This window comes from Drosophila sulfurigaster, chromosome 3 (assembly GCF_023558435.1).
Source record: "Drosophila sulfurigaster albostrigata strain 15112-1811.04 chromosome 3, ASM2355843v2, whole genome shotgun sequence".
In the NCBI taxonomy this organism is placed as follows: domain Eukaryota; kingdom Metazoa; phylum Arthropoda; class Insecta; order Diptera; family Drosophilidae; genus Drosophila; species Drosophila sulfurigaster.
The window spans coordinates 29,354,084-29,379,760 of record NC_084883.1 but is presented as its reverse complement, the minus strand read 5'-3'; the positions used below and the strand labels follow the sequence as shown (position 1 = coordinate 29,379,760).

The 25,677-nt window shown below is 38.4% G+C and overlaps 6 protein-coding genes and 1 long non-coding RNA gene across 12 annotated transcripts; 4 read left to right on the top strand and 3 right to left on the bottom strand.

The window, feature by feature from the left end:
• Positions 1-406: 406 nt before the first annotated feature.
• On the bottom strand, positions 407-12,547 carry LOC133846376 (uncharacterized). Of its 4 annotated transcripts, none has more exons than XM_062281335.1 (5): positions 12,485-12,547; positions 1,894-2,102; positions 1,607-1,764; positions 1,303-1,486; positions 407-926 (listed from the first exon to the last, which is right to left on the bottom strand). In XM_062281335.1, exons 1-5 carry the CDS (start codon positions 12,530-12,532, stop codon positions 743-745), a joined length of 783 nt encoding a protein of 260 aa, XP_062137319.1. In that variant the 5' UTR covers positions 12,533-12,547; the 3' UTR covers positions 407-742. The 4 variants fall into 4 exon arrangements, with proteins under 4 accessions (XP_062137319.1, XP_062137322.1, XP_062137321.1 ...); XM_062281338.1 differs by lacking the exon at positions 12,485-12,547 and adding an exon at positions 11,178-11,319; XM_062281337.1 differs by lacking the exon at positions 12,485-12,547 and adding an exon at positions 9,464-9,511.
• LOC133846378 (uncharacterized) lies at positions 11,381-11,971 on the top strand. The gene is made up of 2 exons (XR_009894867.1): positions 11,381-11,513; positions 11,567-11,971. It is a non-coding gene; the product is annotated as an uncharacterized LOC133846378 (long non-coding RNA).
• Positions 12,548-13,685: 1,138 nt separating the features above from the next.
• Positions 13,686-16,009, top strand: LOC133846373 (eukaryotic translation initiation factor 2A-like). The gene is given in 5 exon segments (XM_062281330.1): positions 13,686-13,995; positions 14,208-15,319; positions 15,321-15,379; positions 15,438-15,663; positions 15,665-16,009. Coding segments are annotated over 5 exon segments (1,722 nt in total). The 5' UTR covers positions 13,686-13,955; the 3' UTR covers positions 15,950-16,009.
• A 201-nt stretch (positions 16,010-16,210) lies between these two features.
• On the top strand, positions 16,211-17,313 carry LOC133839993 (eukaryotic translation initiation factor 2A-like). The gene is made up of 2 exons (XM_062271644.1): positions 16,211-16,220; positions 16,409-17,313. The coding sequence occupies exons 1-2, from the start codon at positions 16,211-16,213 to the stop codon at positions 16,921-16,923; spliced, it is 525 nt and encodes a 174-aa protein (XP_062127628.1). The 3' UTR covers positions 16,924-17,313.
• On the bottom strand, positions 16,567-17,677 carry LOC133846377 (small integral membrane protein 8). The gene is made up of 2 exons (XM_062281339.1): positions 17,543-17,677; positions 16,567-17,480 (listed from the first exon to the last, which is right to left on the bottom strand). The coding sequence occupies exons 1-2, from the start codon at positions 17,639-17,641 to the stop codon at positions 17,322-17,324; spliced, it is 258 nt and encodes an 85-aa protein (XP_062137323.1). The 5' UTR covers positions 17,642-17,677; the 3' UTR covers positions 16,567-17,321.
• Positions 17,678-18,154: 477 nt separating this feature from the next.
• On the bottom strand, positions 18,155-20,556 carry LOC133846374 (uncharacterized). The gene is made up of 3 exons (XM_062281331.1): positions 19,588-20,556; positions 18,835-19,531; positions 18,155-18,774 (listed from the first exon to the last, which is right to left on the bottom strand). Exons 1-3 carry the CDS (start codon positions 20,178-20,180, stop codon positions 18,658-18,660), a joined length of 1,407 nt encoding a protein of 468 aa, XP_062137315.1. The 5' UTR covers positions 20,181-20,556; the 3' UTR covers positions 18,155-18,657.
• A 147-nt stretch (positions 20,557-20,703) lies between these two features.
• Positions 20,704-24,837, top strand: LOC133846367 (nucleolar protein dao-5). Of its 3 annotated transcripts, none has more exons than XM_062281317.1 (4): positions 20,704-20,917; positions 21,138-22,544; positions 23,016-23,168; positions 24,125-24,837. In XM_062281317.1, exons 1-4 carry the CDS (start codon positions 20,819-20,821, stop codon positions 24,275-24,277), a joined length of 1,812 nt encoding a protein of 603 aa, XP_062137301.1. In that variant the 5' UTR covers positions 20,704-20,818; the 3' UTR covers positions 24,278-24,837. The 3 variants fall into 3 exon arrangements, with proteins under 3 accessions (XP_062137301.1, XP_062137302.1, XP_062137300.1); XM_062281318.1 differs by having other exon boundaries at positions 23,454-24,268; XM_062281316.1 differs by lacking the exon at positions 23,016-23,168 and having other exon boundaries at positions 20,706-20,917; positions 23,454-24,329.
• The last annotated feature ends 840 nt before the right edge of the window (positions 24,838-25,677 follow it).

The window sequence follows — 25,677 nt, the reverse complement described above, 5'->3', positions numbered from 1 at the left end:
ATACGATAGTTAAATGCCAGTGTTTACTTACGCGATGATTATGTGCGAAAACACACCTATAATGCATGAATGCTATCATTCGATAGAATTTTTAGCATAGATCTTTGACAGGATAATATTAATAATTCAATCTATTTAAAATTCCTCAAAAGAAAATGCAGAATTTTTTTATTTAAAATAATTTAATTCATTTAAAATTAGTACATACAAATTAGTATTTTCAACAAAAAGTTAAAAACTGTTTTTATAATTAATTTATTATATGTAAGGCTAAACTAATATATTATTTTGCCATGTGAACTGCGTGTTTGTTTTTTATGTAAGTTTTTTCACTACAAATCTAAAATTGTGCACTTTTGCTGTTGTTGCTCGATTTATATAATTTAAATTAATTTAAATGCATTAATTTTAAATTTTAGCTTAATTATAGCATTATTTTTCGAGCAAAATTTCATTTTTACAGATTATAGGAAAATATGGTTGGGATTTTCAAGATGAGCTCACTTAATGTAGATTTTGTTACAAGAGAACAACAAAAGCCACATAAAGTAAATTCATTGTGTAAACCCCAACATGTGGAGAGGGAGAATTTAAAAAAGATTAAATAACATTTAAAATTTGATTTCGCTACAAAAAATAATTCCTCATGTAAATGTGTAAATTTAGATGCTCCACCTCGCAAACGCGCTCAGTTCTTTTGGTTGCTGTTGTGTTACCAGTGTTACCACACCAATCGATTCACCTATGGTATCATGTTGGGCTCCTGAGCGGCTCCCGTCGAGTACTTGGGCTTGCAGACGCAACCGCTTTCGACGAGGACATAATCCTGACCTGTTAGCGTTACTGGACCCAGTGGAATAACTAGGAACAAATAGGGCACATACGTTTGTGTGCACTCGCCACGTACCACATCACATTCAGAGGACCTGTACAAATAAATACAAAAAAAGGTTTAAATAGTGATTTGTTATAGCAAACACAATTTAATATTATTGTGATTTTTTGATATTAAATTCCTTTAAAAAAGACCCTGTTTTTCTCTAACATTTGAATGTGCATGTGAAAATCATATGGAATATTTGAGGATTTAACCAAAAGATAGAAATATTTACACATTCAGCCTAAAAATATGCAACATAAAATATAACATTTTTCTGGCAACGTTAATCTGCAATCTGGCAACACTAGTAAAAGCAGCACGCATGCGTAGACTGCGTTACGAAAGCAATTCTACATCTCAATCAATTGACAATAAATGATTATCAATTAAGGAAGAGTAGGTGATAATATTTGGATACTTACTCGCAGACCTCGAAGACAACCTGTTGCAGCAGATCAGGGAACTTTTGCACAATGGTCACGGGTTGACCAGAGGTTAAACTAACACCATACATAGGCGCAGTGGTATTGTAACGTGTTTTGCAAAGTCTCGCCGGAGTATCGCTCTTACATTGTTGCGCAGGCGAAGAATTCTTCAGAGAACGACCTGCGGCAGGGGGAAGAGAACAGAGAATGGTCAGTCAAGCGATCAATCGATCAGTCAGTCAATCAATTGCGGCCACTCCACCATTAGCATTAAGCATTTAGCGGCTGCTGACCGACTTACCATAACGATTGCTTCCGATAGCCTCATTGTTCACCTCATCGTAGGCCCTCAACAATGCACTCGTGGTTATTGCTGGATCCAATGTGCTGGGCAATTTGCTTTGACGTCCACGTCGCGAATTTCCGTTCCAATTGGAGAATGTACGCGCAACAGCCGCACTGCAATCATAGATGGACAGGCCAAAGAAAACGAAGACGACGCGTTAGAGAAGAAAGTTTTTTTTCTTTCTTTGTTTGGCATTATAAGCAAACGTCTAATGAGTCACAAACGCACACACACACACATACCTGGGATATGGCGCATTATTGGGACCCAAACAGTCTGGAGAATCTGTCAACGCATCACCGGACAAATATTTAAGTCCACGAGCACCGGCGCATTTGCTAGGCGGCGCATCATCGATGCTGCTGCTGTCGCTGCTGCTGCTGAAGCTGGGCCACAGCGCCGCATTAGCGCATGTGAGTGCAATGCTGATGACGCAGAGTGCAGTTAGGTGCTGTTAAGAGAGAAAAAGAAACATATTAAAAATACGAAATGAATGCTTATTTAATATGCAAATGAATGTACACAACCCGAAAAAGTCTATCGTTTACTGCAACTGAATTATTCGAAACATTTTCACTGAAGAACATGTTTCCTCATATCGTAAGTCCCAAATTATTTTGTTTATATCATTTATTTATATATAATATTATTCCGTAATTATATTTACTTAAATTACTATCTTTTGGTAATATTAATAATTCAAGTATATCGTTTCCTCCTTGCTTTTCAAACTATGCAACATTAATCTTTACCTTCAATTAACAGTATAAAGAATTAAGAAATTAAGTTCAAGATCAAAAACCTTTTCTCTCTGTGTATCTTTGTATTCATATGATCGATATTGTTTGAAGCCAAGCCTTTATTTATAACTTGTTGTCAAATTTTGCAGCGTCATGAGTCACAGGCAAAAAAATAAAGAAAGACTACTCGACTGTAGCTCTACAGCTTATACACTTATCATATTCTATGTATGTATGTATATGCATAATGAGCACATTCAGATTTATGCTTATAATTAGAAATACAAATAAGACCGTTAACCGTCTTTAATGGGCAAAAGAGACGTGATATTGCTGTCGGCAAATGCTGTAATATCGATAGTCATGAACTTCTAGCATGAATCTTGTCTTATCTCTTTAGAAATAAAATAATAACAAACATATGCAGTCGGCTAATTGCACATGTTTTGTTATGCGAGATCCATATGAAGACTTCACATTAAAATTCCACAAGCTCAATAAAAAAAGTTTCTATTTTCCAAAAAAAACAAAAACGAAAACATACAGTGCTCTCGACTTGACCCGCTTCAACTTTTTTGTGGATGCTAAGCAAATTAGAAGATCTCATAAATAACCACAGCAGCAGTAACAACAACAACAACAACAACAACAACAACGACAGCACAGCAGAGACCACAGCTATAGCAACGAAACAACCGCAATCGCCCCCATAAGACGTACGTGAAAGTAAAAAACAAAAGAAGAAATTCCCAATTGGCGCGGCTAAATCAGACAGACGGAGTAACAACAAGAAAAATGTTAATACATTTTTCAACAACATGCAAAGTTGGCTTCTAATACGGTCTGAACTTTTTATTGCTACTTGTGGTTTTATATGGTTGCCGTAGGTTTTTTTTCTTGTTCGTTCGTTTTTTGGTATTTTCTTTCACTTTCTCTGTGCAGATTTTTGTTGATCAAGTGTTGGCCTGACCAAAAAAAGACCACTGCCGAAAAACCAGTTTGGATTGAATCAAATTGCAGCAGCACATAATTTGCTTTTTATCCTAACAGCAAAACAAAAACAACAAAAAGAAATAAAGAGAGATGCCCGTCGAGAAAATCGTGGCACGTATGTCATGCGAAAAAGATAATAAGCACAAGTTTGACAGTCTCTCAGTCGCTATCGCTGACAGGTTGTAACACACACTCTGGCCTCATCACTGTTGTGATGTTTATCAATGAAAAAGAAAAATACAAAAAATACAAAAAAAAAAATAATTGCACTCGCAATGCGAAAAATGTTTTTTTTTTCTTTTCTTTTTAAATTGATTGAAATATTTCTTTTGTAATTTCTATTACACATGGTCATTAACTTGTGGTCTGCGGGCTCACACAAAACTTTCTTTTCAATTGCACATTTGACGAATGTTTGAAGTGCCAACCGGACTCATTAAAGCCCATTGCGTGTTTTGGATTGTGGGAAGCAAACGAAAGCGAAATTCTATTATTTAATTCTTTTCACATTCATTACAAGAAATTAATGAACTGGTTGCGACTGTCGCGGCGGCTTTTGTGTTGTTGGCTTTTTTTTATTTTTAAATCTCACAATACCCAACGGCAGACGGACGCACAGGTTTGACAATGTTGGGGGGCCACTCTCACCTGAACTCTAGTTGTTGGCCCTTTTGTCCAATTCTGGCAAAGTTAGTCATTAAACGCGCCATTGTCAATGCCGGTTTCAAAACTTTCTGTTTTTTAGGCTCCCCAACAATTTCGTTTAATGCTCATCATAAAATGCACAGACGCTCCATCGTCTAACTAAACGAATTTGACATTAAAGCGCACCATAAAGCCATTGCCATTTGAACCTGTCTACAGCCTATTTTCTTGAATTTTTAACGGACATTCAGATAGTTGAAAAGGGTATTATAAGTTGGTGTAAATTAAAAAATATATTTGATCAGTGGCAAGGAAATAAAGTCATGAGCTTTAAGATACTACCATTATTATATATTTCTTCAATTAAATGTATAAGAAAGAATTACAATAAAGATATTGTATTATTTTATATATACATATGTATGCATAATGTCTTTTATATTCACATTGTCAATTTCCGGGGAATAATATTTTAAATATGTCGAGCAGATTACATTTCCTTTAAATGTATAAAAACATACTATTGGTTCTAATTAAATCAGACAAATGTAACTAAAAGTTTACAATATTAAAATAAAATTAAAATAAACATACTTCAAATCTTTCCATACAATTGTAAAGAGTAAAAACCATATTCAGATGCAGTTATTTTGATCATAATTAGTTTCTTTTGAGTTTCCCAAAAATAAATGTCTTTAGGTATTTCATAGTCGGGCACACTCAACTGTGACTTTCTAAGCTACTTTTTTTCGTCACTCGATTCAATGTGAACAATTTCAATTGGTTAGCCGTGATGCCTGTGAGGCAAATTTTGGGAAGGAGAGAAGCCTAATGAGGGGCAACTTTCTTAAGTAGCCGCCTGCCTGTCATCTCTGTGGGTTCATTGAAATTGTCGCGACAATGAGTGGACGAAAAAAAAAAACTAAAAGATGCAAATAATTATCATAATTATGATAAGCGCTTTTTTCCCCTTTTTTGCTCATAATTGGGTTAGAAATTGTAAAATCATGCATTAATCAAAAAGCCATTGAAGGCGCTCACGGCGACAATTTTAACTTTTCGGACTAATGCGAAGTCATTAAGCGACGGCGAAAGAGCGCTTACATAAGAGCACCAGCAACAACAAAAACATTAGACAACAACAAAAAAGTGGCGACAACGCACTGAATGTTATGTGTAGTTTTTGTTGTTGTTGTTGTTGTTACGACTATGTTACCATCAACAACAACAAATAAAAGCCAAGGTGGGTACGTTAGAGAGAATAAGAATCAAAACTACGGCAAAAGAAACAGCGAAACTGTCAAGATCACACATAGCACACACATGTTAACACACACACACACATGAGTACATATAAGGTGCCGTTATAACGAGGTTAACGACCTACATTAGTCTTCTCTGTCACACACACTTGGGTCTGTCACATCGCAAGCGTTTTGGAAAAGCATAAACATTTAATAAACAATATTTAATTCGAATACAAAGCGCAAATTGGCCCAGACAATATGGGGCGTTCTACAAGTTGTTCTAGTGAAAATTGGTATTTGGAAAGCATGGCAAAGCAATATTGTAGAGCAGCAACGACGACAGACTATTGACAGCAGCAGCAAACACAAATATAAATAGCAAATGGCTTAGAACTGGTTTATTGATAAGCGTTTGCCACACAAAGTCGGCATACATATTCGCCTCAATGGATGTCAGTAATAATGCCTATTGATTGAAATAAATTGTTGATTGTTTGTTTTGTATGACACACAATTTTCAAGGCCTTTGTTGTTAGTGCTGGGATCAGATCAGTCAGTCAACAATCTTGTGCTAGGATCAAAATGGAGATCACGTCAGTTGTCTGCACGCAAAGTTGTCATGCATGTTTTACATTTGTCAATCGATTACGATAACGATAAATTGCATGCAGCGGTGCAACGGCATCTTTGATTTTTAACGGCAATCCGGGCCACAGTTTCGAGTATTTTTCCTGCAGCTGCCAAGACAGCACAACATACTACAACAAGAAAGATTCCACGCTTTGGCGTGATAACCGCAGGCGACAAAACTTTCAATGCTTTTTTTTTGTGTGTGTGTCTTCTACTCTCCAGGTATGCAAAGCACGTTTTCTCAGCGAGTCAGAGTCTCGACCACAACAACAACAGCACACGAGTGAGTGAGCTGCTGTTGTGGGGTTCTTTTTTCTTCTTTCTTTTTAGCTTGAGGCATAGTTAGACGTAGCCGTGTCCGTTGTGTGACAGGGACAAAGACAAGTGCAGTGTTCGTTTGCTATTGCTATTGCGGTTGCCCTCTGCCGCCTCCCACACGATGACAACAGCTTTCATTTTGGGCTACTTCGCATGCTGTGTGCGTGCCTTGGCCATTGTCCGGTTCAGTTTTGCGATCGTGCGTGGAAACGAGGTTAAGAGCAAATAAAAAACAAAAATTTCGCTTGCTACGCTTTGCCCCCAAGTAGAACCGAAATAATGATAATAATTAGCCACAGTTTCTGACACTTTTACTCATTACTCTTATTATTGGTTAGCGGACAAAAGGGCAGCGCCATAAAAATTTCACTAGATTATTAGAAAACAAAAAACCAAAAAATTATAATTATGCTAGAGGCCAGCTTGACTTTAACCATCAATTACGGGGTTCAGTTAGCAAGTACTGTTAGTTCTTGGCGCTACATTAAATAAAACAATTAACACGAATTTATGACAATTCTCTGAGGTGCCATCAGCATAAATAATTTTTTTTATTTGTGTATTTTTCAGTTGTTTTTTTCTATTGCCTATTTCTAACTATTTAACACCAGCAAAACGGCAATGGCAACATTTTGACCTAGAATCAGAACAGTTCTTTGTTTTACAGTTTTTAATTCCGCTTTTATGCCGTTTTGCAAAAATTCAAATTGTTTTTAAGGTTGGGTTCTCTCGTCGTCACACTCAAGATGGATAACAAAAACAACGACAGCAACAACAACAACAAGAAGAGCAACAACAAAGATCAGGGGCCATGAAGCTGGCCACGCATGAATGAGATTGCCACGCTCAGACTGCGTCTATATGTGTTTGTACATATGTGTATGTGAGTGCTGGGGCTGTTTGTGTGTGTGCGTGAAAAGACCGGCTCCAAATACTACTAGCTGTAGAAGAGGAAGAGGAAGAAGCAACAGCACCAGCAGTAGAAACAGAGCAGCAACAACAATCACGGGACACCATAAAAATCAAAGTATGAATATGTTTAGCCTACTTTTTATAAATATTTTTATTTGCCTTTGGGCCAAACGGTGCTCGCGGCTCATTTTCGAATCAGTCTGGGAATTCGTTTTGAATCACCACATCAATTTTTTTTCTTTTTACCACACAGCTACTGGACACAAGCACCTATTAAATTGTTTGGCCCAACCGTTGAAGGGCGGACAAGGTAAGAGAACGACAGCAACACACGCGAGTCGAATTTCATCAAAAGGTTTCGCAGATTGAGATCATCAAATTAGTTCAAAGCTATTAAGCCAAACAGCTATTATAGAATCAGCTGTAAGATGGAATCTATTCTTACTTTGGATATACAAATTTGCATATAAGAATGGTTCATTTGTTAATGCTTCATTCAAGTTTGTAAATAATGAACTAAAGAAACTTTTAATTTATTATCAACTATGTTTATTGTTGAAACCGTAAAATATAATTCAAAGAACATTTTAAATTCGACTTGGAAATAACATATTAAAAGCTATGATCTAATAAAGAAAGAAAATATATAGAATATATGATATTTCTATATGTCCGAAATTATTTTAATAAGTAATAATATTTACCAAAAATTAAAAAAAAATAAATTTTGTAAAATTTATTAAACTCCAAACAAAGTCTAGTATCCCAGTAAAAATGCTAATATTATTTAAAAAAAAAATAAATAAATTTCACCAGCCGAGATCTTTAATAAAACTTTGGCACACTCGCTTTTGGCAATTTGTAAAATCTATTAAAGGAAAACACATAAATGTCGGTTGCAGAGTACGTGACACGACTGACAAAGAAAAAATCACAAAAAAAAAACGAAGAAGCGCCTAGTAAAAGTTATTTGACCAAAGTGAATTCATTATAAATTCGTTAAGGCTCAGAGCTGAGTATGGCACACACACACACACACGCACACACACAATCACAGCAGGCAAAAAGAAAGTCAAAGAAAGGTGCTAATTTCAGCGAGTGGATTGGCTTTGTAACAGAAATGGGTCGTCGTTGACTATGACAAGCTCAGGCGGGCAGACAGGCATTCAGTCAGAGGCAAGGCATAAAAAATAAATTCCTGAAGAATCAGCAAAGCCAGTGTAGAGAGTGGGAGGGGAAGGGAGCTCAGCCAAGCCCAAATATCGCTTAATCTTCAATGAAGACCACCAAAGAGTGTGTGTGCGTGTGTGTTTGTGTGTGTGTGTGTGTGTGTGTGTGGTGTTGTCTCTCTGAGTGTTGCCAGCTTTAGAGCTGCTGAGATGTTTCAGCTTGGTGGGTTGGGCCAGCCAGGCTGCAACAATGCAGCAATGTGAGTGCAAGCACATGTACACAGCATGCACTTGTACACATACACCACATATAAAGTTTAATGGCATACTGATACTGGTTTGCAGCGAGCGTCAAAAGGAATACAGACAAACGACGAAGACGACGAAGACGACGATGAGGGAGAACAATGCCAAGTTCAATGCAAAGAGACAGAATGAGAGTGCATGCTGAGAGCAAAACTTGAGTTGAGCCGCAGCTTCCTTGTGGGCGCTTTATTGGCTTTACACCCTGCACTTTTGTGAAATGCAAACGGGTAGTCACAACCATAAAATATATGATATTCTACTTTTCAATTATTTGAAATTAATAGTCTAGCTTACTAACTATTTTTGATTATTCATTTTTATAGCGCATCTGTCTGTCGGGCAATCTTCGTCACTCTTAATTTATTTTTTTTTTTTGGTTTATTGGGGTCACTTACTTTGACAGAACTTCTACTTAAGCACCGGTATTCCATTTTTAAACTGTGTGTGTTGGTCTTAAAGTTGCGGTTGGTTTTGTTTATTGGTTTGCTGTACTTTCGAGGGAGCAGCCAGCAACGTTTATGTTTAACGTTCTTTTATTTTGTTTTTTTTTTTTGTGTATTTTTTATGTATACAAATTTAATTTGCTTTCTTCACACAACAACACTTTGGGCTTGAAACACGTAACTGAGACGACAGCAACGATGACAGACACACAAACACACACTAATACACAGACACTAAAGAAGAGCACAAAAGAATCTCAATTTGAAACGACGTCTTGGTCTTCGTCTTGGTTTTGGTTTTGAGTCGCAGAGTCTTTTTTCGGAGGAGTGTGAAACCAACGCGGCCAAATAACAAAACTCAACTTGGCGAATGAAGCAAAAAACCAAACCGTACAGCTCGAGCGCTCACCTTGGACTGACTTGCACAGGTAACGTTTACCATTCCTTAAGCACTCGGCAGCGGCGTCTGTGGCAGCCACAGTCACTGCCACAGCCACAGCTACAGCAACAGCTACAGACACTGCCACAGTCATTGCGACTGCGGCTGCGACTGCGCAGCAACGGCGACGCATTTGCTCGTAACCTGTTGCTGTTGTCGTTACCGCCACTGTTGTTGACTCTGGAATTGGAATTGGTCTGGTCTTGGTCTTGGTCTTGGTTTCGGTCGAAGTCGCGGTCTCGGTCTCGGTCGCGTTCGCGGTCTTAGTCTCGCTCTTGCTATTGGTATTGCCATTGGCCACGGTCTGGGCCAAGGCGGACGCATAAAACTGCATCAAAGGCGAGTGACGTACACCCAAGCGATGATATCGAGACAGCAACAACAACAACAACAACAACACCTCAAGTAACGCACAATACAAGTGCGGACGCCCAACTGCGTGAAATATCGTCAATGCACCTTGAAAGATTTCATAGTTGTATAAGATTTCTCACCTGTTCACCTGTCACTTAATCTGTGACAAAAAATCAATCTATGCAAAGTTATGTGTTACCGACAGATCTTTTTATCACCACAGATCTTTTTTTTTTTTAGAATAGGTATTGATTTAGCGTTATAATTATTTAAGTTATAAGCGCTTAGCTTGCGCATTTTTAATTAATGACATTTATCTAAGTTTTGGCTCTCTAACTCTGAAATATTAAAATATTTTGAGATTTTTATTCATTTATGTCGAATATTGATAAATAAATAACACTTAATAAAAAGGCGCACATATTGTTAAATAAAAAATTAAAAAAATAAAAACCTGAAAACATTTGATTTTAAAAGCTAAAGGTTATCGATAACTCAGATTTGTTTATACTTTAAAATAAACAAGTAAGTAAGTTACAGTCGAGTGTGCTCGACTATGAGATACCCGCTACCCATTTTTAATAAAGGCAAAATATTGCGGTATAATATTCAAAATATACCGAAAATACTAAAAATACTAAAAATATACCAAATGATATGTTTGGTATATCGACATAGTATACCATTCAAAATATACCATAGACGGCACAATATACCAGATTGTTAGCCAAAGCAACTAAGACGCCTAGTAAGTAGGCGTTTTTGCCCATACAAAAGTATTTCTTTAATAACTTCCACAATTTTTATCTGATCGCAACCAAATTTTCAGGAATCATAACTACTATAGTAGTTATTGTATATACCAAAATTCGTAACTCTAACTTTAAAATTAGGCTGGTTATCCGTTTTTTTTTTATTTGTGGGGGCGGAAGTGGGCGTGGCAAAAATTTGAAACAAACTTGATCTGCGTGCAAACATAACAAATGCTGTCGAAAAAAAATTATAGCTCTATCTCTTATAGTCTCTGAGATCCAGTGTTTCATACGGACGGACGGACAGACACACAGACGGACATGGCTATATCGTCTCGGCTGTTCACGCTGATCAAGAATATATATATACTTTATAGGGTCGGAGATGCCTCCTTCCACCTGTTACATACATTTCCTGCCTGCACAAAGTTATAATACCCTTCTACCCTATGGGTAGCGGGTATAAAAAACGTACTATAAATTATTATGAATTTCTTTACGAAAATTTCTGATTTTGAATACGGACATCACAGTAGGTTTTATTGAAGATGTCATAGATGTCATATGGTAAGACTTACCCATTGACCGATTATATACATATGTATGTAGATGTTTCAGCATCTGAAATTAGTAACTTTCCACTCTCCATTCTCCGTTTTACAACATCACTCATACTCCCTGACAACAATTTAGACGGCAGCAGTATCCCATTACACACATAACCATAATGAAACATATAAAAAACACGAAAACAATACCGCAGATAACAAGGGGTATATAAATTTCAGCGAAAAACGTAATTAAACTCATTAGAAAATTTTGATGTCACAAATATATTTCCTAAATAATAATACTGAGAATTTTTGGAATTTCTACACAAATTATTGCCCGGTAAACTATAAAATTAAAACAAAGTAGGCGCTTACTTTAAAATTAAAATATTTTGGTTAATAATGAAAAATTCCAGAAATTTGGAAATAATTTAGAATCCTGCAAATTTCTTTAATAATTTGGATCAAAATGTACAATGCGACTGGACTAAGGACATTAACAACATCAACAACATCAGAACCATCAACACGTAGTGGAAGTAATTTTACAAAAAAATTACTAATAGGTTTAGGAATAGTGATTGCTATATTCTTTTTGTGCTGCTGTTGCATTTTGCTAATACTGTGCAGCCCTGTTCTTGGACTCATGAGTTGTTGTGCTATGTGTTGCGATCCTGATGAGGATCTATTTTAATCTTTCGCTTAATAAGGCGTTGAGAATTCCATACAAACCATTGTGTTATCTGTATTAACCTGGATATGTCTGTACCTGGATCTTAATATCTATACAAGAAAATATATAGTTGTTATAGCTGCACGTATTCATTTGCATTTGTTATTGGCAACTCGCTTGCTTGGAATATTTTCATTCTGAGAATGTGATATTGAAAATGAAAATTTATATGAATAGAAATTCAAATTCAAGCAAAAATGGAAATTAGAGAAAACAGTCCTTATGTTATTATCTTAAGTGCACTACTTTTAACTATTTTATTTTTCATATCTTGTTGCTGCTGCTGTTATTACATAATAATGTGTGCATTTTGCCCCTTTAGACGTGGTTCTGATGATTGATTGAAGAGATCAAGATAGTAATTGAGAGAAACGATCGACTTCATTCGGAATGAAAGCTCATCAAGAATTCAGTATGATTTCTGGGCTGGGTTCTTATTACTCAGAAAATAATCAAGAAATTCACTGATAATATAAACAAAAATATAACTATATATAACTAAAAATATAAATGCCTACTTTTTCTTTGTGATTCTTTAAATTCGCCTTAAAAAAAAACTAAACAAAGAATTAAAACCCCAATTTAAACTAGCGTTACTTACCAAAAATTTAAATTGCAAATATGTGTGAGACATCGATTTTTGAGTCATCGATGGAACATGGATCAGCAACAAAATTGCGATCACGTGTAATAATTACTTATGCACAAATGTGTAAATATGTTAAATGCACGCGTAGTTGTAGTTGTACATTTAATTTCCAAAGTTTTCACCAGCATACATAAAAACCGAAAGCATTGCGAAATGGCTGAGCCTCGGACTGCAGTTAATTGAATTACAGTTAATGATATTGCATAACAGCGATATTCTGTAAATATCTATACGTAGTACGTTTATATTAAAGGCGCTTTTCATTTTGGGAAAGTTGCGGTTGCTATTGCCGTTGCTGATGCCAAGCCACTATATTAGTTTCAATTTGTAATGGTTATTATCAAAAGATGGAAGAAAAAATAAAACACACACACAAACGCAGACGCACACACGCATGCTCAGTTACAAAACTTTCAAAGTTGTTGTTGTTGCTGTTGTGTTAACTTTTCTCTTTGGTTTCATACAAGAAATTTGAAGTCAATTGTCGTCGCGGCCGTGCAGAAAAAGTCTTTCCACTCACTGTCCACTGAGAGCATAAATAAAATTAATAGTAACAATTGAAACAAATGTCGCACTTGCCGACTGTGCGCAACAATAAAAACATTGTCAAACTGAAACACGAGTACCCGTTACATTTGTCGTTGTTGTTGTTGTTGTTAGTGGTGCACTAACTGTCCACGCAGGTGTCATCGACGTTTGTCATCGCCGCACAGTGGACCACACATGTTAATCGGTCCGCATCCTTGACAACATTATCGATTTTTTTTAGTTTGAACTCCGTAGTCGGCAAAAGGGTTTTGGAATTTCAGAAATTTGTAATTCAGCCAAAAATTAAATTTAAACACGTATTAATCAACGAAAAGTTTGTATTTATATTGTAGTGAAATTGCTTATCGCACACTGTACGCTGGCCGACGTTTTTGGACACTATTTTCAGCGAAAGTAACTGAACAAGTTCCAATGCCAATTGTGCGGTACTTTTATTTTTGTGCTTAGACACTACATACATGTGTGTAAATGAACTGTCGTAATACTTGGATATTGCCAAAAAAAAAGAAATGAAAACTCTTTTTCAACATTTGTGCATAGAATTTGATATTCAGAGAAAGTTAAGTTTGCTCTGAACAACACTTTGTGTTATCCCTCTCCCCAACACACACAGTTTGCCTTGAAGTCGGAGAATAGCTAAATTCTTTACTCTAAAAATGTTTTGAAATTCACGTAGAGCATAAAATTTCGTTGCAGTTTTTGAATACGTTTGGTTGATGTTCGTTTTGCGCGCGCCCAATGCATGTGTTGCTCTAGCGTTATCGATTACACAACAATACAACCGTGCGTACACAAAACAAGTGACCAACACTGCTGCTGACAGTGACCGTTTGTCTGCGTGTGTGTGTGTGTGGTGTGTGAGAGATCGAAGACAATGGCTGCGGCTGCGGACGGTGCTGTTCCTACCCTTGCAAGTAAATATCTAGCGAAATAATAGTTAATTTATTTAATACAAAGTGATTATTTGAATGCATTGTTGCCTTTAGCATTGCATTTGTCCATCTTTTTTTACACGCTGTCAATGCGTGGCAAATGGAGACGAAATTTTTTTGTGTTTGTCACGACCGCGTGTTGTATGTGTGTTGGTAACTATAGCGTTTTTTTTCTTCTCGTTTCTTGCTTTCAGTTCGCTCTAGCGTGGCTGTTGAGCTGTGGTCGTCAGCTGGTGCAAAACAGCCATTCGAACACAAGCCCAATTTGCCGCGAGAGGAGACGAAAAGTTCACGTTCGATCTGCTTCAGTCCGGATGGACGATACTTTGCCTACTCGAATGGCGTTGAGGTGAAGGTTCTGAGTGTGCCAACTTCCAACACTGGCAATCTCAATTGGCCAGTTCAGTGTTCTCTGCCGCGTCCAAAGGCCTTCTATCTGAAGTTCTCGCCGCGCGGCAATTTTCTGTGCACTTGGGAACATTATGCCATTACCAAGGATCGTCCCGAGGGTGCTGCCAATCTGCTCGTTTATGATGTTGCCACTGGCAAAGAGGTTTTTGCCATTGTACAAAAGAATCAAACGGATTGGCAGCCATCCTGGTCATCGGATGAATCGATCTTTGCCTTGGTCGTTGGCGGCGAAGCGCTATTTTATGATTTAGCCGCTGGTCCCGTCGACGGCTTTGCCACAACATCACGCAAAATTGGCGGCAGTCGCGGCGGCATGTTATCTCTCGGTCCCGGCAATTGTCCACCCTATCTGGCCTTCTATACGCCCGGCGCCAAGGGCGCCCCATCCATGTGCAAGCTGTACAAGTATCCGGCACTAGGACAACAACAAAGTGTTGCCTGCAAGAGTTTCTTCCAAGCAGATCGCGTAGAGATGCTCTGGAATAAGCGTGGCAGTGGACTGTTGTTGCTTACCAGCACAGAGGTGGACAAAAGCGGTGCCTCGTACTATGGCAACCAGGCGGTGCATTTTATGGCTACCAAGGGTGACACCTGCTCGGTGCCCCTATCCAAGGAGGGCCCTGTGCATTGCGTGAAATGGAGCCCCAAGGCTAATGAGTTTGTGGTCGTTTATGGATTTATGCCGTCAAAAGCGGCGCTCTACAATCTCAAGTGCGATGTTATCTTTGACTTTGGGGAGGGGCCCCGTAATTGTGCCTATTTCAATCCATTTGGTAACCTCATTGTGCTGGGCGGTTTTGGTAATCTCCCCGGAGCCGTTGAAGTCTGGGATGTGAGCAAGCGAGAGAAGATTGCCAATCTGAAGTGTGCGGATACCACACACTTCGAATGGCATCCCAAATGGCGAGTGGTTTGTCACTGCGACCACAGCACCTCGTTTGCGCATTAGCAATGGGTAAGTATACAATTTATACATATGTTTAAGCAGAATTTAATTTTATTTTTGGTTATAGCTTCAAGGTGTATCATTATTCGGGTGCCTTGCTGCATGAGACATTGTGGCCCCAGGGCCAGGAGTTGTTGGGCATCGAGTGGCAAGCGTTTGCGGATAATACATTTGCCGAGCCAAAGATTACCAAGGCCAAGCATGAGGGTATCAAGTCAAGTCAACCGGAGGCCAGCAAGAAGGCCTACACACCGCCACATTTGCGATTGCTAAAAGAGGGCAAGAATCCCGAAAAAGTATTTGCCGCAATCGACATTGGTGCCGGGACTTTCAGCAACAGCAGGAGGAGCAGCACCAGGTAATAGCAACCACCGGAAATTTTGGCATAGACAATATGACTTGGATAATCCGATAATGCGGCGATGCCAGCTGGGACAGGGCGAGCAGCAACTGCAGCAGGTTCACCAGGGTGGTGGTCAGATGGTCAACAACAGTGGTTACAGTGGCCACAGCAGCACAAATGCCAGCTCAACGCGACCCAATCGACGCTATCGACCCTACCAGCATAAGCGCTACTAAAACAAAACAAAATACAAACAAAAATATGTAAAGATTCATCATCAAATTCCATATAATATTCCACTCATATCACACAAAAACAAACAAAAGTGCAATTTGTGTAGGATTTTAGAGCAAGTGGCTGTAAGTAAACTTCACTATGGTTCTATTTAGGAAATACAATATATTTATATATTCGTGAATAATTGAGAGATTTGTTAAAAAGAGTAAACTGTATAATTTGTTTTAAATATTTTATTCGATGACTGACGCAACGCTAAAATGAATGAATGTAAATTTAAATATGCTAAGCAAATTGTTTAAATGTAATTAGAATTTGTAAACTGGGGCTTACAGCTATGTAGATCTGTTAGGGTTGGGGTGGCGCTTAACTGTTTGATTTTATGAGGGCTCTTTTCATTTTTTATTTATTTTTTAGAGCAACACGTAATTGTTATTTCTTTGTTTTTATATTTCCAGGTGCTGGTGCAAATAAGAATAAAAAGAAGAACAATAATAATGGCAGTAACAGGCCGAAGGGCACCAATAAGCGTGAAGCTGGCGATGCCACACCGTTAGATGCACCGGCTCCAAACGAGAGTCAGGAACAGCAGCAGACTGTTAATCATTTTGGTGAATCGCCGCGTCGTCAGGCGCCCAACAGGCAACAACGCCAGCTGCCAAGACATCTGCAACAACAGCAGCAGCAGCAGCCTCAACAGGATCAACATCCGGTTGAATTTGGCACACCGCGTCATCAACATGCCAATGGAAATGTTGGTGGCTATAACAGCAGCAACACAACCGGCGGCGGCGGCAACAATAATAGCGACAAGGATCGCAAGATTCGCAGTGTGGCCAAGAAATTGTCCGACATAAAGAAGCTCAAGTCACGTCAAAGTCAAGGCGAAACCCTGGAATTAAACCAGTTGAACAAAATTGAAATGGAGGCTAGATATCTGGAGGAGCTTAAGGCGCTCAAATTGTCCGCCTAATTATCCAAGCCGATCCCCAAATGCCATCATTATCATCAACTGTTAAATGTGTGATACAACAACAAACAAACAAAACTATCGAGAAACACTCATTGAGTTGGTTTATTTCTGGATTCCCTGTAATCTGTGTACTTTCGAACTTCCTTCCTCCCTCCCCTTATATATTAATTTGCTATCGAAACATGAAATGTTTAGTGCTGTTTTCTTTACGTGCGCAAATTTTTCAAAGTTATCAAAAACAAAATCAAGATAAAATATGTTTTACTATTGTGATTTCTTTTTATATAATATATTTTTGGCAACCACAATAATAGACTCAATTCATGTACCAAATTGTGCTACACAGTAAAAACAAAAAAAGAAAAATAAATTTAAAATTTCAAGAAAAAAGTTTTCTTTTATGTTTCCCAATTGGATTTCTTTTTAACAAATTCCTCACGTCCATTTTCCTTGACAGCCACATAGTAACCAAGATCTTCATACTTGTGACGCATGTAGGCAATATAGCCAAAGACTCCAGTTACGGCTATCAGGCCTATACCCATTATAATTTTGTTCTACAATGAGAAATATGTATATGTATATTTTTTATAAAAACTGCAATTTTTCTCTGCGTTACCGGCTTTGTATACAGCTCAAAATTAATCAGTCTAAAAACGCTGGTGCTGCGCATGGAGCGAATACCCTCTCCGGGATTTTGATTTGGTTTGTCACTCATTTTTTTGGATTTGCAATTCCACTCAATTTTTAATAAAACATTGCACAATTGTAGTAAACAAACGGCATGTGTTCGGCAAATCGATAACAGTGCTTAGCAGAAGAATCGTTCGATAGGTTATTGTGTAATTTTAATTGTATTTTAGGTGTGACCTAACATATGAAAATTGATCGATTTCATAATTTTGAAACTATCGAATTCAAAATTCGCACATAGAACATAGAATTCGTCGTTAAGAACAAAAAAAGGAATATACACATAGCCATTACTAAGTTCAATTCTATGCATTGTTTGCAAGTTTTCTACGTCTCCCAGTTGGATGTCTTTTTAATAAACTCTTTGCTGCCATCCTCTCTGAAGGCCAAATAATAGCCAAGACGCTCATATTTATGCCGCACATAACTGTTGTAACCAAGTACGCCAGCAGCTGCAGCAACAGTCAAGCCCAAAAGAACTTTATTCTATAACATTAAATTTTAAACTTCCATCGATCATTTTCAATTGCAATCATACCTGTGTTGTATTGAGTTCTGCTTGAATTCGCTTAAAAACATTGAAGCCCCTTATAGCCGTTTTATAATTTTGAGGTCGATGGTCTTCCATATTTGTTCAATAGAATTTGGAAATATTTGTAATACAGTTAACAACAAATTGAATAGAAAAGTGTAACATCAAAGCTGTAACTGAATAAAATATGCTGTATATCGACAGTAAATTCTAAAGGGGTGTGATTTAAAAAAGACAATTCTAATCTCATGTTTATGAATAAAAACGCAATTTCATTTTCCGTGTTGCACTCAACTTGAACTTTAATAAATTGTACATAAATCTTTATGTACACATACAAATTAAAAAGTTTTGTATCTAATGCAATTGTCCACTATTTGTCTTTTGTTTAACACAAAAACATAAAAAAAAATGTACAGAAAATGTGACGAAACTAAAGAAATTTACAGTAAATGATGCGATGTTTGGTTATATACAAGAAAAAAGAGAAGAGAGCGCAGCCTCTCGCTTTACTCAAACTCAAATTGATAGCCCCTATCTACAAAACTGAGACCTCTTTCAGAGCTAACGGGAAATTCATCCATGAACATAATGTAATCCTTGTAATCGGGCGAATTCTTCAGATTCTGTAAAGAACATATTAATTTCGTAATGATTTACACATAAACAATAAAATTGTTGCATACCTTTTGATCAACATAATCTTCAAATCCACTTAGAACATAGTAAAGAAGTAATGGACGCGTAATCACATACCCTGTACGTTGTTTATTGGCTACACGTTCTTTCAAAATGCCAAGTGCACGTTCTAAGAACTTGGGCGTTATCTCCCGGCAATAAGAGACATCCAAATGGTGCAGGCGTGGACACGATTCAATGAATTTGACCAACATATCATCGCACAAACAAGTCCAATTGCGCAGACAAAGCATTTGAAGATTTGTCATGCAAGTGTAGCGTTCCAGAAACTCAATGGGATGTGTCCAGCTGCAAATGGCTAAACGCTGCAATTTGTTATGTGACCAAATGGGCAAATCCGCATCCCAGCCCGGCTCCAGTGGCATGTAATAACCATCGACAGCAAAACCAATGATGTCCGGTGCCTTGCGCTCCATGATTTCATAGAATTCATGCACTTCGCGTATTTTGTGATCGAAACTATCCACGCTGGCCAACGGTGGAATGGACCACTCGGTATCCAGCAGCACCACCAATTGCTTAAGCGCTGGTAGTTTTAAAACTTCGGGCAATATCGATTTAAGCGTAGCAAGATTCAGTTTTAATATGCTGAGATTCTGCAGAAAGTCCACACAGTTGTTAAGACGCAGCTTACTGATCACATCATACATGCGTATGTCCAGCACTTTCAGATTGAGTAGTTGACTATTTAAAAGATGAAATTAGTAAAGAAACGTTGTCAGAGTATGTCATAGACTTACCTGCAAATCTCATCCAGATATTGCTGTTGCAATTCGTAGGCTTTGTGCTGATCCTCATACAAATGCAACTCCTGCAGATGGCGGAAGTACGAGAGGTAACGACCCTGAATAGGCGTGGTTAGACGCAAGCGCAGCAAATTTGGCATCATTTTGGCCATCTTAAATATGCTGCGATCCGAGGGATAACAGTCCATATCCTCAGGATCATAATAGAAGCTCGTCACATTGGGCAGCACATAGATTTGCATTTCGTCTAAGTCACGCAGCAATGTGCATAGGCAGCTCGAGACATTGATGTGTTTGATATGCGGACGCATTTGTTTCATGAAATAGCACAAATCCTCATAGTTGGGCAACAGCTCGCGCCACTTTTCGATGTCAAGCTGATCATAAGCATGCGAACTGCGCCAACGATTCAAGCAAATCCATTGAAAGCGTTGACATACTTTGGCAAAGGCCACCTCGCTGCGCAGATCCTGTAGACGCTCAAATATGCAATCCAGGCAATCATTGTTTAATTTAAATATGTCGGCAGTTTGTTCATTGGGCGAGGGGGGCGTGGCAAGTGCTGCATTTGTCGGCTCTTCAGCCATTCTAGTATGTTGTAGACTGTAAACGGATCGCTTGTTTAAGTATTTCTCGTTTTTACACTAACATTAGCACTCGCCCAAAGATCTTGTGTTGCGTTTCGCAAACTGATAGACTTTTCGTAATAGTTTCGCCGCTGCTTGGCTGTTTTCTTTACAACGAAACAAAATTTATAAAAATTCGCCTCATAACAAACAAAAAATGTACTACAGCTGATTTAGGGGCAGTGTTGGCAAGCTGTTTTTCTGCCACTATCTTATCGAACTGGTCTGCGGAACTGATTATTTTTTTCTATTACAAATTTAAAATAGAAAACTAAAATTTTTTGGAAAGCAACTATTATGCCTACCTTTTTTGCAAGCTAATTAAACTAATTTTGTAAAAATATTTACTGAACCAGTTATAGGAATCGAATTGCAGCTCATTCAATAGCATTTTGCAGCACTAGGACTGGCTAGCGATGAGCATCTGACATTCACATGACAGCGGCAAGTGGGTATCGAAAACTTATCGAAATAACACGTGTGTGTGCGTTGCCCAAATTCATTCCCTTTTCTGCGAGTGCAACGAGTTTGTGTCGCGTTGCAAGTGTTTTTTGTTGTTTAAAAATAAAAAAAATACAAAAAAACGTAAGTGAATAAATATGGCGGAATTGCAGAAACTAAGTGATGCCATTGTGCACGAATATCTCAAAACCAAGGACAAAAACTTAGCTCGCGTGTTTGAACAAAAAGTCAATGCGGTAAGTTGCAATTCTGTTTGTTATTTTTTTTGCGACTGCAATCAATTTGGGGGGGATTCTGTCGGCAAACTTGCTGCACATGTAATCGATAAATTGTGTGAGGCTCCAAAAGCCGTAAAAAATGAATGTGTCTTCACAAATTGTAAAATGCCGCATGTCTAAAAACACGTGTTTTCATTAACCAATAACTTTCGTTTTTTCCCAATTAATATATTTATAGCCGCCTGTGGGTAAAAATACGCCAAAACTATCAGATATATTGTCATTTTATCAAAGCAAAAATGCAATAAAGATTCCGCCAGTCAAGAGCGCAGGTACCGAAAGCGACAGTGATGACAGTGAAGATGATACTGGAGCTCAGCCGCAAAAGAAAGCATCTGTGACCAACGGCAATGCTGCTAAAAAAGCTGCTGATTCTGATTCGTCAAGCAGCGAAGAGGAGAGCGAAGCTGAACAGCAGCCCGCCAAAAAGACACCAGTAAAGGCGGCGGCGCCTCCAAAGAAAGCGGCCTCATCCAGCAGCGAAGACAGTTCCAGCGAAGAAGAGCCCGCCAAGAAGCCCGCTCCTGCGAAAGCAGCACCTGCTAAGGCAGCTCCCGCTAAAGCAGCTGCTGAATCCAGCAGCGAGGACAGCAGCTCCGATGAGGAGGTAGAGCAGAAGAAGGCCGCGACGGCAGTCAAGGCTGCGCCCGCCAAGAAAGCAGCATCATCCTCCAGCAGCGAAGAGTCCTCCGAGGATGAAGCACCAGCCAAGAAGGCGGCACCAGTGAAGACAGTTGCCAAACCGGCACCTGCTAAAAAGGCAGAATCCAGCAGCGAGGAAAGTTCCAGTGATGATGAGCCAGCAGCTAAGAAGACACCATCTGCAGCCGCAGCTAAGCCAGCTGCTAAAGCCGCTGCTTCGAGCAGCAGCGATGATAGCGACTCCGAGGAGGAACAGAAGAAACCCGCAGCTCCTGCCAAGGCTGCTCCAAAGTCGCCGGTGAAGGCTGCACCAGCCAAGAAGGCTGCAGCCTCATCGTCCAGCGAAGATTCGTCGGATGAGGAGGAAGCACCCAAAAAGGCAGCACCAGCCAAGCCAACGCCAGCCAAGAAGGCAGCATCAAGCTCTTCGGATTCATCTTCCGAGGAAGAGGAGCCACCCAAAAAAGCCGCTGCTAAACCAGCTGCTGCGCCAGTCAAGAAAGCCGCAGCTAAAGATGACTCTGAGGATTCCTCAGAAGATAGTGACAGTTCCGCTGATGAAAAACCCGCCGTCAAACCGGCTGTGAAGAAAGCAGCAGCAGCACCTGCAAAGAAAGATTCTTCATCTGAAGATTCTGATTCTGATGAGGAGGAAGCAGCCAAGCCAGCTGCCAAGGCGGCGCCAAAGAAGGCAGCTGCTAGCTCGTCGGGCAGCAGCTCATCCGATGAGGATGAGCCGCCAGCCAAGAAGAAGCCCGTGGCCGCCAAGAAGGAGGAAAGCGATGACTCCGATTCCGATTCTGACGAGGCAGAAACGGCGAAACCCGTTGCCAATGGCAATGGTCCGAAAGCAGGACAAAAACGCAAGTTTAGCGGTGGCGATGATGAGGGTGCAACACCCAACAAGAAGTACAACAATTTCGTGAAATCTGGAGAGCAGCAGGTAATTTCTGAAAACAGTATTTTGTGGGATTAGTTGTTATTCTTATTGAAATGTGAAATATTAGTAATTAGGGTGTTCTCTACTTTAAAACAATGTTTTAGTAATAATAGGGAAAAGCTTTCTAGTTACTGATTTTATTTTTTGTGTAAAAATATTTGATATTTTGAATAGGTGATTAATGATTTAGGTATTTCCAGTGAACCATAAATTTTTGATTTTTCTAAGACTTTTGACATGGGTTTTATAATAATATAAATAGTTAGTGTATCATCATTTGTTGATTTAGTTAAGTGCATCATTTGTTGAGTTAGTCTGTTAGGAACAATGAATGTAACTTGAATAGGAGATAACATAAAGTTGGTTTATAAAAATAGTACAATTTAAAATGAGTTTTGCAATAGATCTCAAAATAATTGTATTTTCAAACGTCGTAACTAGACAATTAATTTAAAATGATTAATCACACGATAGCAAAACGGTTTCACGTCTACGCCGAATAACGCACTCAACAATCAGTTGAACAAGAGCAATGGCAGTGGACGACGCCGGTCTCCATTCCGGCGAGTGCGCACCGAGGAGATCCAAGTAGATTCACGCGTTCAAGACATGTCCTTTGAGGCGAAGGTGAGTGCCACAAATGCATTTGAGTGTGTAGCGCTGTGTGGAAGTGTGTGTTTGTGATTTTGGGCCCCATTCTCTCTATTTGATAGTTGCTGGTTGGGATTTGGGATTGGGAAGTAAGCAGAGCAAGGGGTTACACACAAATTAGCAAAAAAAGCGCAGAAAAAACTAAACTCAAATCATTTGTGGCACTCGCCGTTTTGTTATTCGCAATTGTTGTTGTTTGCCATTTGACTCGATTGCTTATTTGGCTAATTTGTGTTTAACCTTCTTGCGTTTGCTTTCTAGGAAGGAGGATTCCAGAAGTTCAGCAATGGTCGCGGACGCGGCGGCTCCGGATTTGCCGGTCGCCCCGATAGAAGCAAATGGGAGACCAATGGCGATGGCGAAGGTGGTTTCAAGAAGTCTGGAGATCGCAAAAGCTTTGGCGGCTTTGAAAACAAATCCTTTGATGGCGGACGTGGCGGTCGCGGAGGCGGCGGCCGTGGACGTGGCGGTGGCAATGACCGTGGACGTGGTGGTGGCGGCCGTGGCGGCGGCGGTGGTTTTGGACGTGGTCGCGGCGGTGGCGGCGATCGAGGTGGCCGTGGTGGATTTGGACGCGGCGGCGGCGGTCGTGGAGGCGGCTTTGGCAATAAATCATTTGACTCGGGGCCCAAGCAAAATAAGAAAATCACATTTGATAATTAGTGCATAGATTAAATTAGACACCGAACACAAAACTCAAAAAAATGATTTCCAAAAATTTAACGAATTAAGTTATCAATATTTTTGATAGATAGATTCGTTAACATTTTTGGAGCTTGTTTTGTTGGCTTTTGTGTTTTACTATAAGAAGGAGCCCAACACAGAAATTCAAACACATACAACACACTCGCAAAACAACAGACTCTTCACACGCAAATCAACAAGATATTTTTAAAACAAAAATAACTGTTATATAACAAATTTTTATACAGAAAAACGCTGCCGGCTCTTGGGGCGAGCGCGCCAACAAAGATTTGAAATTCACGCGTGGAAAATCGTTCAAGCACGAAAAGACCAAGAAGAAGCGCGGCAGCTACCGAGGTGGTCAAATTGACACGGGCGTTAATTCAATAAAATTTGACTAGATTTATGTTAGCACATAACATATACAAAACAAAAATAAACTTATTAAAATAATTAGCTTGTAAAGATGCCAAACCACCATACATATATGTGTAAAGCAGAACTTTTGGATTGTAACTATACAGATACAATATATGTATATGTACACATATAACTACTACACACATCTGTATGAATGTCATTTCGTTATTAATTAATTACTTAAGCACCTAATGGTTAATTTGTGTACCGAACTGATCTTCAGCAAAAAGGCATTAATGACAACATTTGCTTCATCGTTCCAATTGAATTTTCAATGGAAAAATCTATTTTTATTTTTTACCTTGTTAATTCGAATAGTTTTTGGATGCCGCTTGTTGAATATCAGCGTCTAAAACATCAAAAATCACATGCTTAACCATTTGGACGACAATGTTTTATTCTACTTTACGACAAGTAACTTCAATATACATTAAATAACATTTTATAGATGAACTTTTGCTTAAACACAAACTATCAATTTAGATGATAGGGCAAACACGTGAATTATGTATTCTGTAATAAACATATGAAACAAACGAAATTTGCTTTTTTTTCTCAATCCTCAAAGAACTCTTGATATATTACATATCCAATTCCCATGATTACTAGACAAATCAAAGGTATGCGGTAGAATTTCTTATAATGATTTCTGTTACTCCCTTCAATGGGCTTTGCGTGATCCAATCCATATACCTACATAGATGGAATAGAAATCTACATGGAACTTTTTAAAAACGATTGTTGGAAAAGTTGGAACTTACTTGACGAGGATCGCCAGCATTATTAGCATTATTTACAACATTTCCATTGCCCACATCACTGCAATATAGCATCTCGAATAAATCAAGTTCTTGTCGGTTAACTGTTCTGGGGCGTAATTGATTGAGTTGGTTACTCATATTATTTACTTTTTCAAATATATTATAACTATTTCAATATATTTTATTTTCTATATTATTTTAGCTGTGTTATTCAAGGCTGCGACTATTCGAATAAAGTAATTCTTAAAGCTGGAATAAGTAGATTTTTCTAAGGTAACTCAGATTTCAGTTTGAAAATATACATATATCAGAAAAGGTACTAAATTAAATTTTATTTGTAATATAAAAATTAAAAATTATATGTAATTTTCATTGCAATGTGATTTACTATTTTCAATCTATACTCACCGCGAACGAAAAGAATGAGAATCAATTAATTTAAATTATTTTGAATGTTTAATTTTATTCGAGTGAATTGGTTTTTGTTCTTTGACTTTTTGTAACTTTGTTTCGTTCTTATTCTTGGTATTTTTCATATTAATTTTACATTTAGTATTCAATGTATTGTCAAGTGGTTTTGCTTATATATGTTAATATGTATGTTTGTATATAATGCATGG